Source organism: Aythya ferina (genome assembly GCF_964211825.1).
Source record: "Aythya ferina genome assembly, chromosome: 4".
Taxonomy (NCBI): Eukaryota; Metazoa; Chordata; class Aves; order Anseriformes; family Anatidae; genus Aythya; species Aythya ferina.
The window spans coordinates 31,021,050-31,033,328 of record NC_140300.1 but is presented as its reverse complement, the minus strand read 5'-3'; the positions used below and the strand labels follow the sequence as shown (position 1 = coordinate 31,033,328).

Genomic DNA, 12,279 nt, shown 5'->3' with positions numbered 1-12,279 from the left:
TTTGTTGCAATTTAGAGTTTCCCTGTTAGTAAATTTAGTTTAAGGCAACCCCAGTTCCAAAAAATAAGTTTATGATTATTTAGTGTTACAGCTGCAGAAGCAGGAGGCACAACAATAAGTCTGCCAACTAATGCAGCCTGCACAAAGTGTTTCGAACCACAGAGAGAGGAACTCCTAAAGTAAAAGAGGAGTTATGGAAGCCCACTGCAGACAGAGCATCTGAGAGTTCTGGTTTTAGTTCTTCCCTCTGCCAATGCAATCTCTGTAAGACTAATACCCATCAGGAGTTTGGAAGCATGCTTTACAAGAACATTACAAGACCAACAAGTCAGCTGTTGGAGCTTAGTGTTTTCTCTCCTGATGTCATCAACCCAACACTGTCACCATCAGCTTCATTTGGCTGCACACAAACTGAGTACCAGCCACACGCAGTTGGAAGTTTAAACATGTAGGACACAAAATAAATCCTTTATGTCTGTATTCAGATAATTAAGCCTTCAATTCTGCAAAATGAGTTTCCCCATATAATGAAACAACAGTCAATTATTTGAAAAAAGCTTAAGTTATGCCTGAAATAGAAATTGTTACAGGACTGTACATGAAGTATGGTGTTAGCATAACTACTCTGTACATATGTTCTTATCCCACAAACACTATGAAAGGCACTTGATTAATGCTGCTAAATTAGTAAGTGATAATTTTACTATAGTATGAAAGCAGAAGAGCACCACAGGAGGAAAAGATTGCTCAGCAGCTCTACTATTCACCCAGCCTCTTGATAAAGTACGCATTACTACAATGGTATACATGTATAATTACTTACAGCAAAGCACCAAAAAAGTTGGCTATTTGGAAAAGGGAAGAGGTGTTTTTTTGTGGATTTTATTGTTCTTTTTTCTTTTTTTCCTTCTCTCAAGAGGTATACAAACGGAGAAAACAGAAGAGAAAACAGTTAAATGTGTTAACACTTACAGACTGGCTAAACAGAGTGAAAAAAGGCTACATAAAATGCACGGTGGAGGGAACCAGCCCCAAGATATGATGAAGTTGCTCTGCAAAGCACTGAGTTCTCAGAGCAATTTGAGTTTTCTTGGAAAGCATGTGCTGTAGCTACACATGCTGTAACAAGTATGAGATGGCAAAAGCCAAAAGGAAAAAACAGCCTAGAAACCTACCATATGCACTGCTTGAACTTCCTTTGTTAGAGACTTTTGGAGATTACATCTACACTCTTTTCAAGGGCTTGGAAGAATGGAAGAGAAATAGCTGCCATAAAAGAGCAGACACCTTGTAATGATACCAACCAGGCCCTCCTCCTAAGACGATTAAGACTTCCCAAGTGCTCATTCTCATAAGCCTAAGAGTGATATGTTTCAGCTACACTACGTTAAACACGCAGTCCCACGGCAACTTCAGTCTCCCTGATCTCAAGGAAACACTAGCAAGGGTCCAGGACTAGCTTACCTATTGCTGTTGACAGGAAAAGGACTGTAGGCTACACAACTCAATCCTCAAAGTCTAACAATGGCCCAGGAAAGAAAAGGTTTTCCCCTTCTCATATACTACCTCTTTCCCATCAGTACGTTCACCATACTGTAAATATTAATCCCAGAAATCTGAGGTGTTAGAAAATTGCTATATCTTGGCTGCAGCTCCAGAAAGACAATCTGCCTATCAAAGCATGTTACTCTGTTCCCAAGCAGCAATATTTCGGTGTCTCAAACATACCTATCACCTTCAAACCATAGAATGGGCTGAGTTGGGAGGGCCCCACAAGGATCACCAAGCCCAACTCCCAAGCAATGTAGCTGCCTCATTCCTCCTGCACATCCCTGACAGGTATTGGGAAGCAAGGGGAAGGGTGTGGAGACACAATACAATCCCTGCCACAAATGAGGCCTGACAGACAGGACTCTGCTTTTGGGGATGACTTTGTTTGAGGGAGAGAGTGGAAGGAATTCAGTAAGGGTGAAAGAACTTCCAGAAAGCTCCAGGGCAGGTGCCCAGTGAGGAGCACCACGGGCACACACTTACTTCTGAGAGGTTGATGCCATGAGTGCCGCTGCCGCTGCCTGCTGGGCCTCAAACTCCTCCCGCTGCAGCACATCCTTGGAGCCGATGAAGCCGAGCCTCGCCAGCTGCCGTGCCACCTCCTCGCTCTGCGGGAGGAAGAGGGATGTGGTTAGGGAGCAGGTTCAGTGCTGGACCCCAGCTGCCCCCACTGACAACTTGAGCTGCAGGGACACAGCTCTGCTCTACACCCAGAGGAACCACCTCCCAGCAGGCCCCCACACTACCCTGCAGATATTCTGGCAAGCAGAGGAGGGCTCCTGGGCCCTTCCTTAGCTAGATAAAGTAATAGGGCAAAGCTGAAGGCAATCTGCCCAATACACCTGTGAAATCAGCTGCACCAAGGCAGGCAGGGCCGCAGGTAACCTGTGGGCTGTGCATCACTGGAGCCTAAGGCAGACCCAAAGCTACAGCTCTGCACCACCTCACCAAGAGGCCTTAGGCACTCTGTGTTGAATGCCACCACAGATGCTGGCAGATCCAAGACACATCGGTCAGCAGCAAAGGAAGCACAGCAGCTGAAGGCCCGCAGGTTCCTTCCTGCACCTCACCTCAGGAAAGAACACGTGTCTTGCTTTTTATATGTCTGGCTGGAAAATGATTCCTGAGGTTAATTTAACCTCCACACAGCAGAGTAGCACTGATGAGTTCAGTGCTCAGGCAGTGAGGTATTTCCTCTCCAGGCTGGGGCACCTGATAAGCTCTGACAGGCAAAATGCCACAGGAAATACCTCCTGCCACTTCCACCCATCCAGGAGCTCTGGCCAACTTTTCAGGAGTGCAGGAAAGCTGCCAGAAGAGGTCCGGGTTTCTTAGAGCCAAAAGAGGATAGACAGGCCCTTTCTGAAAGCAAACCAGTAGGCAACGGTGACTGTTTTCAATACCTGCTGCCTCTAAGCCTGTGACAGAAAACCTTTCGTGACTTAACCCAAAGTGTTTTCCACTGAGCAATGGGCACTGTCATTTTTAGAGACCAAATATTCAGCGGTCAGCACCAGCTGAGTATCACCATGATGTGACTTGTTCAACCACGCGCATCCCTCACTATGATTCAGGCTCAAAGTCATGCTTCATAAGCAGTGGACACAGCAAGATCTTCCCTGTTTTGGCTAAAAAAACAGTGCAGCAATGGCTCAAAGGCAGCACTGCACATCAGAGCCAGGCCCATTGCATTCGCCTCATGTTGTGCTTCTAGACAGAGGGGCGTTTCTTGCTGTCTTTGGCTGCTCTGGGTGGACCTCAGCTACCAAACTGCTGCTCACACAACAGGCTTCCTGGCCATGACCTGCAACTTGAGGCTTGCTTCTGAGCTCCCAGAGCTTCTGGCCAGCCCTGCTGCACCGTGAGCTCTGCTGCCACGTCCCATGCTCCGCTTCAGACTGAATTCAGCCCAGTTTGGGGGCTTACCTGCACACAGCAACCACACCACCTGCAAATGGCTCACGCTGAGAGGAGTGGGGCAGTTACCAGACACCAAGCAGCATTTTGCCAGCCCACCTCCCCTCAGGAGCCGAGCGCGGCTCCTCCACACCCCACCCACCCCCCGGGACCCCTCTGCCCGCTCCCGGCGCCTACCTCCAGGTAGTAGAGGTCCCTCGGCGTCACCTGCGTCTCCAGGTACTGCTCGTAGGAGCCGAAGGGCTGCTCCGCCGGCTGCTCCTCCGGCTCCTCCGGCTCCTCCGGCGGCTCCTCCGGCGGCTGCTCCGGCGGCCCCTCAGCCATCGCGCCCTTCCCGCCCGCCGCTGTGGTAACGGCCAGCGCGAGGACGCCCCAACGGCCGCCGGTCAGCGGGCGCCCGGCGGGAACGGAAGGGACTCTACCTTCTTTTATTTTGGGTCTTTTTTCCCCCCTTTTTTTTTTTTTTTTTGTTTGTCTTTGTTTTTTACCTCTTTTTTCGCCTTTTTTTTTAATTTGCATTTTTCTTGCTTCTTTTTGCTGTTTTTCCCTTGTTTGCTTTTTTTTTTGCCTTTTGCTTTTTCCTTTTTTTGCTTTTTTTTTTCTGCTTCTTCCTATTATTTTTTTTTTCCTTTTTCACCTTTTCTCCCTCCATTGCTCTTTTTGCCCTTTTCCCCTTTTTCTTGCCTTTTCTTTGTCCTATTCCTTACTTTTTTGCCTTTTTCCTCTTTTCTTCCCCCCCTTTTTTTTTTTTGCTTTCTGCCCTACTTTTGTGTTTTTCCTTTATTTTTACTTGTCCTTTTCCTTTATTTTCCTTTGCCTTTTTGCTTTATTTTTTCTTTCTTTCGCTTTTTTTTTTTCCCCATTTCAGTTTTTTCAGCACTTGTTAGCATCACGCTTTGAGCTGACATTCGCGAGCGCCGCGCCTCTCTCCATGCAGTTCCGTGCCTAATCAGTGTCTGAAGCCTTTTTATATCTGCAAAGGCTGCGGTAAAAGATGACTCAGAAAGCAAAGGGAAGAGGAGAAAAAAAAAATTAAAAAATCGAGTTTTAGGAGTTGGTGCACATTGTGCAATAGCACTGTCTGCAGCCTTGCTGACAAAGAGCTCGAGGCATCATGCAAGAGCCCTGCAGCGGGTGAGGTGCAGCAGGGCACATGTCCCGGTGCCCTTTGCAGGGCTGCCTGCAGCAAGCCTGCTCATTAACCCCCGGCCTTGGAGGCCAGGCAGCTCTGTGCCCCTCGCAAAGGGTTCAGATGCAATTGCCAGCTGCAAACAAAAGCACAGCAAGGCTGACAAGGCTTGTGAAACGCAAGAAGGTTGACACACTCAAAAAGTTACCTTTATTGCTTAAAACTCTCTCAAGTCAGCTACAGACTGCTTTTAGTTTAACAGAGGTATTTACCCATTTATTTTCACCTTGTCAGCCTCCTTCTGACCAGCAAACCCGTTTGGGACCAGGAGGGGTTTTCGGCCCATCCTGCTCACATTAACCTGCAACAGCTTCGCTGCCAGTGCTGCCACACCACGCTCTTCCTTACAATACCACCACCACATTTAAATTAATGAATGAAGTGCAGGGTGAGGCCCTGGTAGGAGAGCAGAGGTTTTATGGTTCCCCACAGGTTCAGCATAAATGTTTTCCAGGTGTGTGCAGACCAACTCTGATCAGTGTATCCACGGGGCTGCACATCTGCAAATGGCCGTCCTCCCCCTAACAGCCTTTACAAAGAGATATATTATTGCCAACACAGTTCCAAAACCCTCTGGCACTTGAGAGTTACTGGACGTAACTCTTGTACGAAAATGATTGTCAACAGCATCACCAGCGAAAACGGTGCAAGAAAACACGTCCGAGGCGGAGGCCCCTCATGGCTTCCCTCAGCAGCAGCAGAGCAACGCCTGCGCCTCACTCCCCATCCACAGCAGCAGCTCCCGCTCCGCTCTGCCAGTGCCCCCACATCCATCCCAACTGGGAATGGGGAGGGGTACCAGGCTCTGCTCCTCCCCAAAAATCCCTGCAGCCTCCTCTTGGCACGGCTACCCGAAGCGAAACTTGAGGCGGTACTTGACAGGGCCATGGCTGTGCCGCGGCGGGGTGGCCGCTGCCGTTTTCTTTGGTGGTGGTGGTGGAGGAGGTGGTGGCGGCTTCTTCTCGGGCCGGGTGACAGTGAAGGCCAGCTGCGGCGGGGGGGGCTGTCGGAAACGGGGCAAGAAGTGCGTGGAGACGTGCTGGGGGCGGGCACGGGGGCTGCAGCCCCGCTTGGCTTTGCCCCGCTTGTTGAGGGCCACGTACCACTCGCGGCCCGAGCGGCGGCCGCGGTGCACGGCCGAGGCGTAGGTGTTGTAGCTGTTCTCCTGGAAGCGCTCCCGGAACTGGCACTCGGATGTGAAATGTGCCTGTGGAAAGCAAGGGGGGGGACACAAAGATGGGTTAGCACTGCCGTTGCTCTCCCAAACCGCTCCAAGTACAGTGGACACCCCGCAATTTTGGCCTCTGGCCCGAGGACCCCAAAGCCCACTCCATCTCCTTGCACACATCACTCTGGCACCAAACCTGTGTCTGATAGCCTACATGGGCAGCTGGCATGCAGGTTGTAATTGCATTGGAGTTATTTATAACCTCCATTTTCTTCTGAAATCAACTAGGGTCATTCTGCCCCCTGCTATCTGTAAAACAATCACAGCATCGCCTCCTGTAAATGGGGCTGCACAGTCCCCCAGCGCTGGGGTTTTGGGAATAAGGCAGCCCACCGCCATGAACCATCAGCTCTACTCCCTGCCATCCCAACAAAATGAAGCATTTCTCATGCAAGTTGGCAAAGCAGCAGGTTTAGGGGCTGCCAGGTGAGCAGGCAGAGGGGTAAGGTGTTTGACTGCAGCCACATCTCCAGAAGAAAATGCAAGGCACATCGAGCAAGTCCTGACCCCGATGACAGCATGTAACGCCAGCTATCTATCACCTACAACCACCCAAAGGTCCATGGGGCTGGGATGGATTTTCAACTCCTAATTGAACCAGAAAAATTGAACCTTACCAAGGCACAGAATCCCAGCATGCAGTACATTTTTTCCCCCGGAACACCTTGAATTAAGACTCCTTTCGCTCTTTGCATCGAAGAAATGTGATCCTGGCAACTTTTGGTTGCTTTCCCTTCTTTTTATGAACCCACGGTGCTGCACTGCTCATGCACAACCATCCCCCTTCTGGACACAGCTTTGCTCACACCAGCTGCTCTGCGATGCCCTGACAGCCACAGCGATGCTCAGGCGAGATAACTGCATTGCCCACACCACAGGGAGGTTTTAGGTCTGACCCAGGCACTTCTCCTGGGAAGCTGCGAACCCAGAGAGCAATTTTCAGAGCAGCCCAGAGGCCCGCAGGCATGGTGTGATCCGCAGCACAGCACAACGGCACCGGAGCGGCTCCTGCATCAAAGCGCAGCCGTGAGTGACGGGCGCAGGGCGCGCTTTGTGCTGCTGCGCACTCATTAGGCCATGAAATAACTTTATCCCACCGAGGCAGGGAGGAACAACAGATGCAGGCTTTGCATTATCAGTGTTATTCAGCCCAGCCATCTTCAGGCGTTTGGGTCAAGTTTCTACAAATTGACAGCTTTCATCAGAGTAAAGCATCGTGTGCCCTCGTCCCGCTGCTCGTTGCCCTCACCAAGGTCGCTTCCACGCTGCCCTGTCTACAGCAGCAATTAACCATGCATGGACGGGGTTTGATTTAATTTCTGCCTCCACCACGGCATGCCTCAAGACGTCGAGGGGAACAATGGGGCCATTATGAACTGCAGGGGAGGGTTGGGGACCATACTCGGCGATGCTTCCATCTCATTTCATGTTTGCTTTGGTCTCATCTCATGTTTTCACTGTGTGTTTTGCCTGCTCCTCTCTACCTACACTGCTCCTGCTGTGCTCATTTTTCCCTGTTTTACCTTCACCCAGATATTCCCACTTTCCCCAGCCTCTCCGTCCAGTTCGCAGAAATCAGCAGCGACGCGCTCACCATTTCTGTATGATTAGGTTCCAGGAGCAATGCTCCGACAAAACCCGAGGGAGTTTTGCAAGCACATAAATACCGCTTTATGTCAACTTGTGGGCTTGTGCAGCCCCAGCACATCGCTAACACCCACATCTCGGCCGTGAGGCTGGGCTCACCCCCACAGGGCAGGCAGCCACACTTCCCGCAAGCCATTGCCCTCGGCCCTGCAGAGCCCTCCCGGCAGCCGCAGGTGCCCCGGAGCAACGCTGCTGCACACACGTGTGTGTGCAGCTGTCGCAACGCCGTCAATACGCAGTATGTACTGATAATCGGGGGTTTACTTACACTTGCATGGAGTTTTCCTTTTTTTGACATCGCTAAAAATTTGTTGCTGAAAACTCCTCGTATTCCTACAATCCCCTGAGACACAGCAAATATTTCCAAAATACCTAGGATGACAGAAATCCCAAAATAAATCACAGTTCTCTCCACATCAGCGTGACAAAATTAAAAGTAAAAATAAAAAATAAAAAGCTCACGTTTGCATTTCACCTCCAAAAGACCCTGCTCTTCAGCAACCTGTCTCTGTGCAACACAGCTGCTTGTTCACTCATAAAAACCTGCATTTACTCCAGTACTGCTATCAGTTTTGTCCTATTATTATTATTTTTAGCTGGCGGGAGCTGTGTCCTAAGCTACAAGCCCGTGATGAACAAAGCAAAGGGCTTTCAGGCTGAGGATGCTTTTTTGCAAATAACCAGGGGTGCCTTGTTTCCCAGCCAGCCCCATGGCTTCACAAGTTGTGCCAGTGCTGCTGGGCCCTCACGGGATCCACAGCACCAGGAAAAACTCTTTTTCCCCCCCAGATTTCTCACTTGTTTCAGAGCCAAGTACAGCCACACAATTTGGTCTTGCCCGCGCTGGTGCTGGGGGGTTTGCAAGGAGCTGTGGTTTAGGGGGTGATTTCGGCCTCAGCTGTGACAGAACAAGCTCCCACCTGGGGAAATCCCTCCTTTTGGGTGCTGGCCAGCAAGGCTTGACTGCCACAGCTCAGATCTCCAAAATCTGGGCAGTGGGCAAGGGCGAGAAAGGAAGCCACAGGAGCATGGAGCCCTGCATTTCTGCAGCCAGCCTGCTGCCACCCACCTCACCCCAACTCCTCACAAACCTGGATGTAGAAGTGCATGCCAGATTTGGGGCTGAAGCTACCACCAACACCAGTTTTTTCCTGAAGCTCCCCACCCTAGGAGTGCACGTGGGACCCATAGTTCATCCCACAGCAGGGCCAAGCATCGCTCCTCACCGCCACTGCCACGTTTCGCACCCCTGCACAGTGTCATTGTCCCTTTGGCACAGGTGTCCCAGCATGTCCCCACCACCCGATGTCCCCTCCTGTCCTCTTACCGACACCACAGCTCCTCGGGGCACACAGTGGCTGCTCCCAGGGCTCTGTTTTCCCCCTGGGACAAAGTGGCCCCGGAGGAAGGAGTGCAGGGATTAACATGCCGAGAGAAAACACGACGCCACACTTAAGCCCCCGGCCCCGCGGTATCGGATCTCCGCCACTTCCCATGTTTATTTTAAGGAGGAAGTGAGGCTCCCACAGGCCCCACACACCAAGGGGCACCTGCTGGGGGTCGGTGGCGTTGTCCCCATGCCCATGGGGCTGCACCTCGATGCCACGAAGCGCCATCAGCGGCACATGCCTGCAACCCACATCCCACGGCGCGGGCCCGAAGGCCACAAGTGGCTGGCTCCCACGGCTCCGCCAGCTACGGGGCAAGGGTGGGAGAGTGGCCAGGTGGAAAAAGGGGGCTTGGGGGGCGAGCGCGGCGCGGCACCCCCCCGTCCCCTGCACTCACTGAGCGGGCTGGCGTCGTGGGCGCCGTCCACCCGGCCGTCGGGGTGCAGCTGCAGGTGGAAGCCGATGCCCACCCGGCAGTACAGCCGGCCCCGCCGCCGCCCCGGGCGGCTCCGAGGGAAGCGGCTCGGCCCCGCGGCCCAGGAGGAAGAGGAGGAAGAGGAGGACGTGGAGGAGGAGGAGGAAGAAGGAGCGGGGGCGCTGCGTCCCGCCTGCGCCCCGCCGGGCAGCCGCTCCCGCCGGGCTCGGGCAGGCAGGAGGAGGAGAAGGAGGAGGAGGAGGAGGAAGGCCGGGCTCATGCTGCCGGCGGGAGGGAGGTGGAGGAGGAGGAGGAGGAGGAGGAAGGGCGGGAGGAGGGCGCCGCATCCCCGCTCCACCGCCCAGCACCGGCGGCAGGGGGCCGCCCCTCCCGCCCGCTGTGTGCGCCCGGGGGGGCACCGCACCTGTGCGGAGCCCCGAGCCCCCAGCCCGGGCTCGAGGGGTGCGGGGCCGCCCCCCATAGACCCACGCCCTCCCCCGTGGACCACCCCAACCCACCCCACCCCCCCAGCCGGGGCTGCGCCTCGGGTTACGGGGGGGGAGCGGCTGCGAGCCCCGGGGCTCCTCCGGGGCACGGCGGCGTTGGGTTGCAGCCCCGCCGGGAGATGACAGCCGGCAGCTGCGCCTCCGCCAGGGCTGGGGGCTACCAGAGAAGCCCCCTCCCCTCCCTTCGCCTCCCTTCCCCTCCCTCCTGTCTCATCCCACACCAGGCCCTGAGGCTGAGCCCGGCGCTGGGCAGCATCCCCGGGGGGCTCGCAGAGAGCCCCTCGCCCCCAAGAGCATCCTCGTTGGCACTGCCCGTGTCAGCACCCAGCAGCCCTCCCTTTCCAATTCCCAGAATTTGGGAACAGCATCCACATGGCCTCCCACTGACAGTGCTGTGACCTCAAGACATGCCCCAAACCCAAGACTGACCCCGTGCCCCACCAGCCAGATTTCTTCCCAGCAGAAAGGCATCCATCACTGGTGCCAACATCCCCCTTTCTCCCTCTCCAGATTCCCCAAAAATCTTTCTTTCATCCCCAAAAAGCTATCAGGAAAATCTTGCCTCCACACAAGCCAACACCTCCATACCTTCCCTGCCTCATCACTCACATAAATCAGCATTTTTCCAACCAAATACCCCCCAAATCCTGCCTGGAGCCATCAGCGGTGTTTGGGTTCATCAGGAAGGAGGCTGAGCCTCCGGCATGCCTCGCGAGGAAGCTGAAGGTCGCACACGGCACGGGCTGGTGTGGGCGGGGTGATCCTGCAGCCACGCACGGCAGCTCAGGATATAATATATTTATATGCCCGTACGGATACGCGTGTTTATATATATACACATGTGGATAAATATAGATGCCCCTAAATATAGATGCACATACCTGAAGGAAGGTCAAAAGCTCATTTACTCCTTCCAGCTGCAGCAGTCGGCCCCAGAAAGCACACGGCCTGCACTCACTCACCCACCGTGGGCCCATGGGGGCTGTGAGCATCCTTTTGGGGTCCAGGGGGTACACGGACCCCACAGGGAGCTGTCGGATGGAGATTTCCCCTTGCTAGCATTTCCGTGAGGCTGAGCGGTGCCCATGCAGTGGAGAGAAAAAAAAAAAAAAAAAGGGAAAAAAAAAAAAAAAGGAAGGCTTGAATCTAAATAAATAAATAACCCTAATAGCTCACTTCCTGGAATAATCCAATTTAATTGCCTTTAGCAGTTGCAGCCCTTCCACACACACACACACCAGCAGCCTCTGAAAGCTGACGCGATGCTACCTAAATTATTCAAGGCTCGGTTACAGAGCAAACTGGAGGCAAACGGAGGGGATAACAGGGTGCTGGTGCGAGCCGCGGTGCCTGGAGAGGAGGGCTCTTGGTTAAAAGTAAGGCAAAAGTCTTTAGAAATGAGCAGGAGCCTCTGCTGGAAAACAGACAGGTGCACTCCAGCAGTTGTCAGAGCAGCGCTGAGCTCGACAGCAGCTTTCCCCGTTGGCCTGGTGCTTGGTGCACGCTTGTTGTACGCCCGCTGCCGGTACCTCAGGAATATTTCCCCCTCCCCGAGCGAGACGTTTGCAATTTCCCTGCCAAAGCAGGAGCACGCCGAGCATCCAGCGAACCGCACGGCTCGCCCCTTCTTATGTACTCAGAGCTACAGGGCTTGCATTTGGGGAGCTGCCTGCTACGAGGGGGGCTCCGTACCCGATTTTCCACCACCACCGGCGTGCCCAGCGCCAGCCTGGCAGCCACGCGTGGTTCTTCTACCAGCCGGAGCCCGGAGAGGGCAGGGGAGAGCTTCAACGGGCAGAAAGTGGGCGCTTATCCCGCTCCTGGGAAGGCCAGAGGAGGGAGGCCAGAGGAGAGAGGCTGAAGAAGGCCCCTCCTCATCCTCGGGGCTGCCCGGGGCTGGAGGAGAGGCTGGAGCCCCGCTAGGTGGCAGTGCCCGCCCGTGAGCGGCCCCGGGAGCATCCGGACATCCCAAATCCCCCCCCGGCACCTCCAGCAACGGGAAAGCCCCCCTGAGCGGCTTGGCGCTCATTAGGGAGCGCTGAGGAGCCGCGGTAATTAAAGCGCAATTAAGCGCGGGGAGGTGGGGCTGGGCGCGCTCCCGGGATGGACGCGTCCGGCGGGGCCGGAGGTTTGGGAAAAAAGGAGGAAAAAGCAAAAAAAAGCAATCAAAATACACTTCATGGGACAAAAAAGTCCCTCTCGCCCTGGAGGGAGTCTCCCAGCCCCCCAGAGCCCCACACACCCCAGCCGAGCCCCCAGGGCGACCCCCCAGCTCCCACACCTGCGTACCCGGGGTCTGGGCACCGCCGGGGGGAGAAGGGTCCCGGTGGGGCGAGGTGCGGGGTGGGACGGAGCTATGGGGGCTGGCGGTGTGGGAAGGGCTGGGAAGGAAAAGGGAAGGAGAAAGGGGAAAGGGAAAAGCCGAAAGAACGGAGAAA

At 54.2% G+C, this 12,279-nt stretch overlaps 2 protein-coding genes across 2 annotated transcripts in view; both read right to left on the bottom strand.

The window, feature by feature from the left end:
• CFAP299 (cilia and flagella associated protein 299) overlaps positions 1-3,792 on the bottom strand; it is a gene marked incomplete at its 5' end in the record, with an annotated part of 209,645 nt that extends 205,853 nt beyond the window's left edge. Inside the window, 2 exons of the mRNA XM_084519236.1 lie at positions 2,035-2,159; positions 3,646-3,792. Coding sequence (XP_084375362.1) covers positions 2,035-2,159; positions 3,646-3,792 — 272 coding nt within the window. The remainder of the gene's footprint in view (positions 1-2,034; positions 2,160-3,645) is intronic.
• A 1,196-nt stretch (positions 3,793-4,988) lies between these two features.
• Positions 4,989-9,615, bottom strand: FGF5 (fibroblast growth factor 5; the record flags this gene model as incomplete). The annotated part of the gene is made up of 3 exons (XM_084518584.1): positions 4,989-5,864; positions 7,801-7,904; positions 9,318-9,615. 3 exons carry the CDS (start codon positions 9,613-9,615, stop codon positions 5,505-5,507), a joined length of 762 nt encoding a protein of 253 aa, XP_084374710.1. The 3' UTR covers positions 4,989-5,504.
• Positions 9,616-12,279: the final 2,664 nt, after the last annotated feature.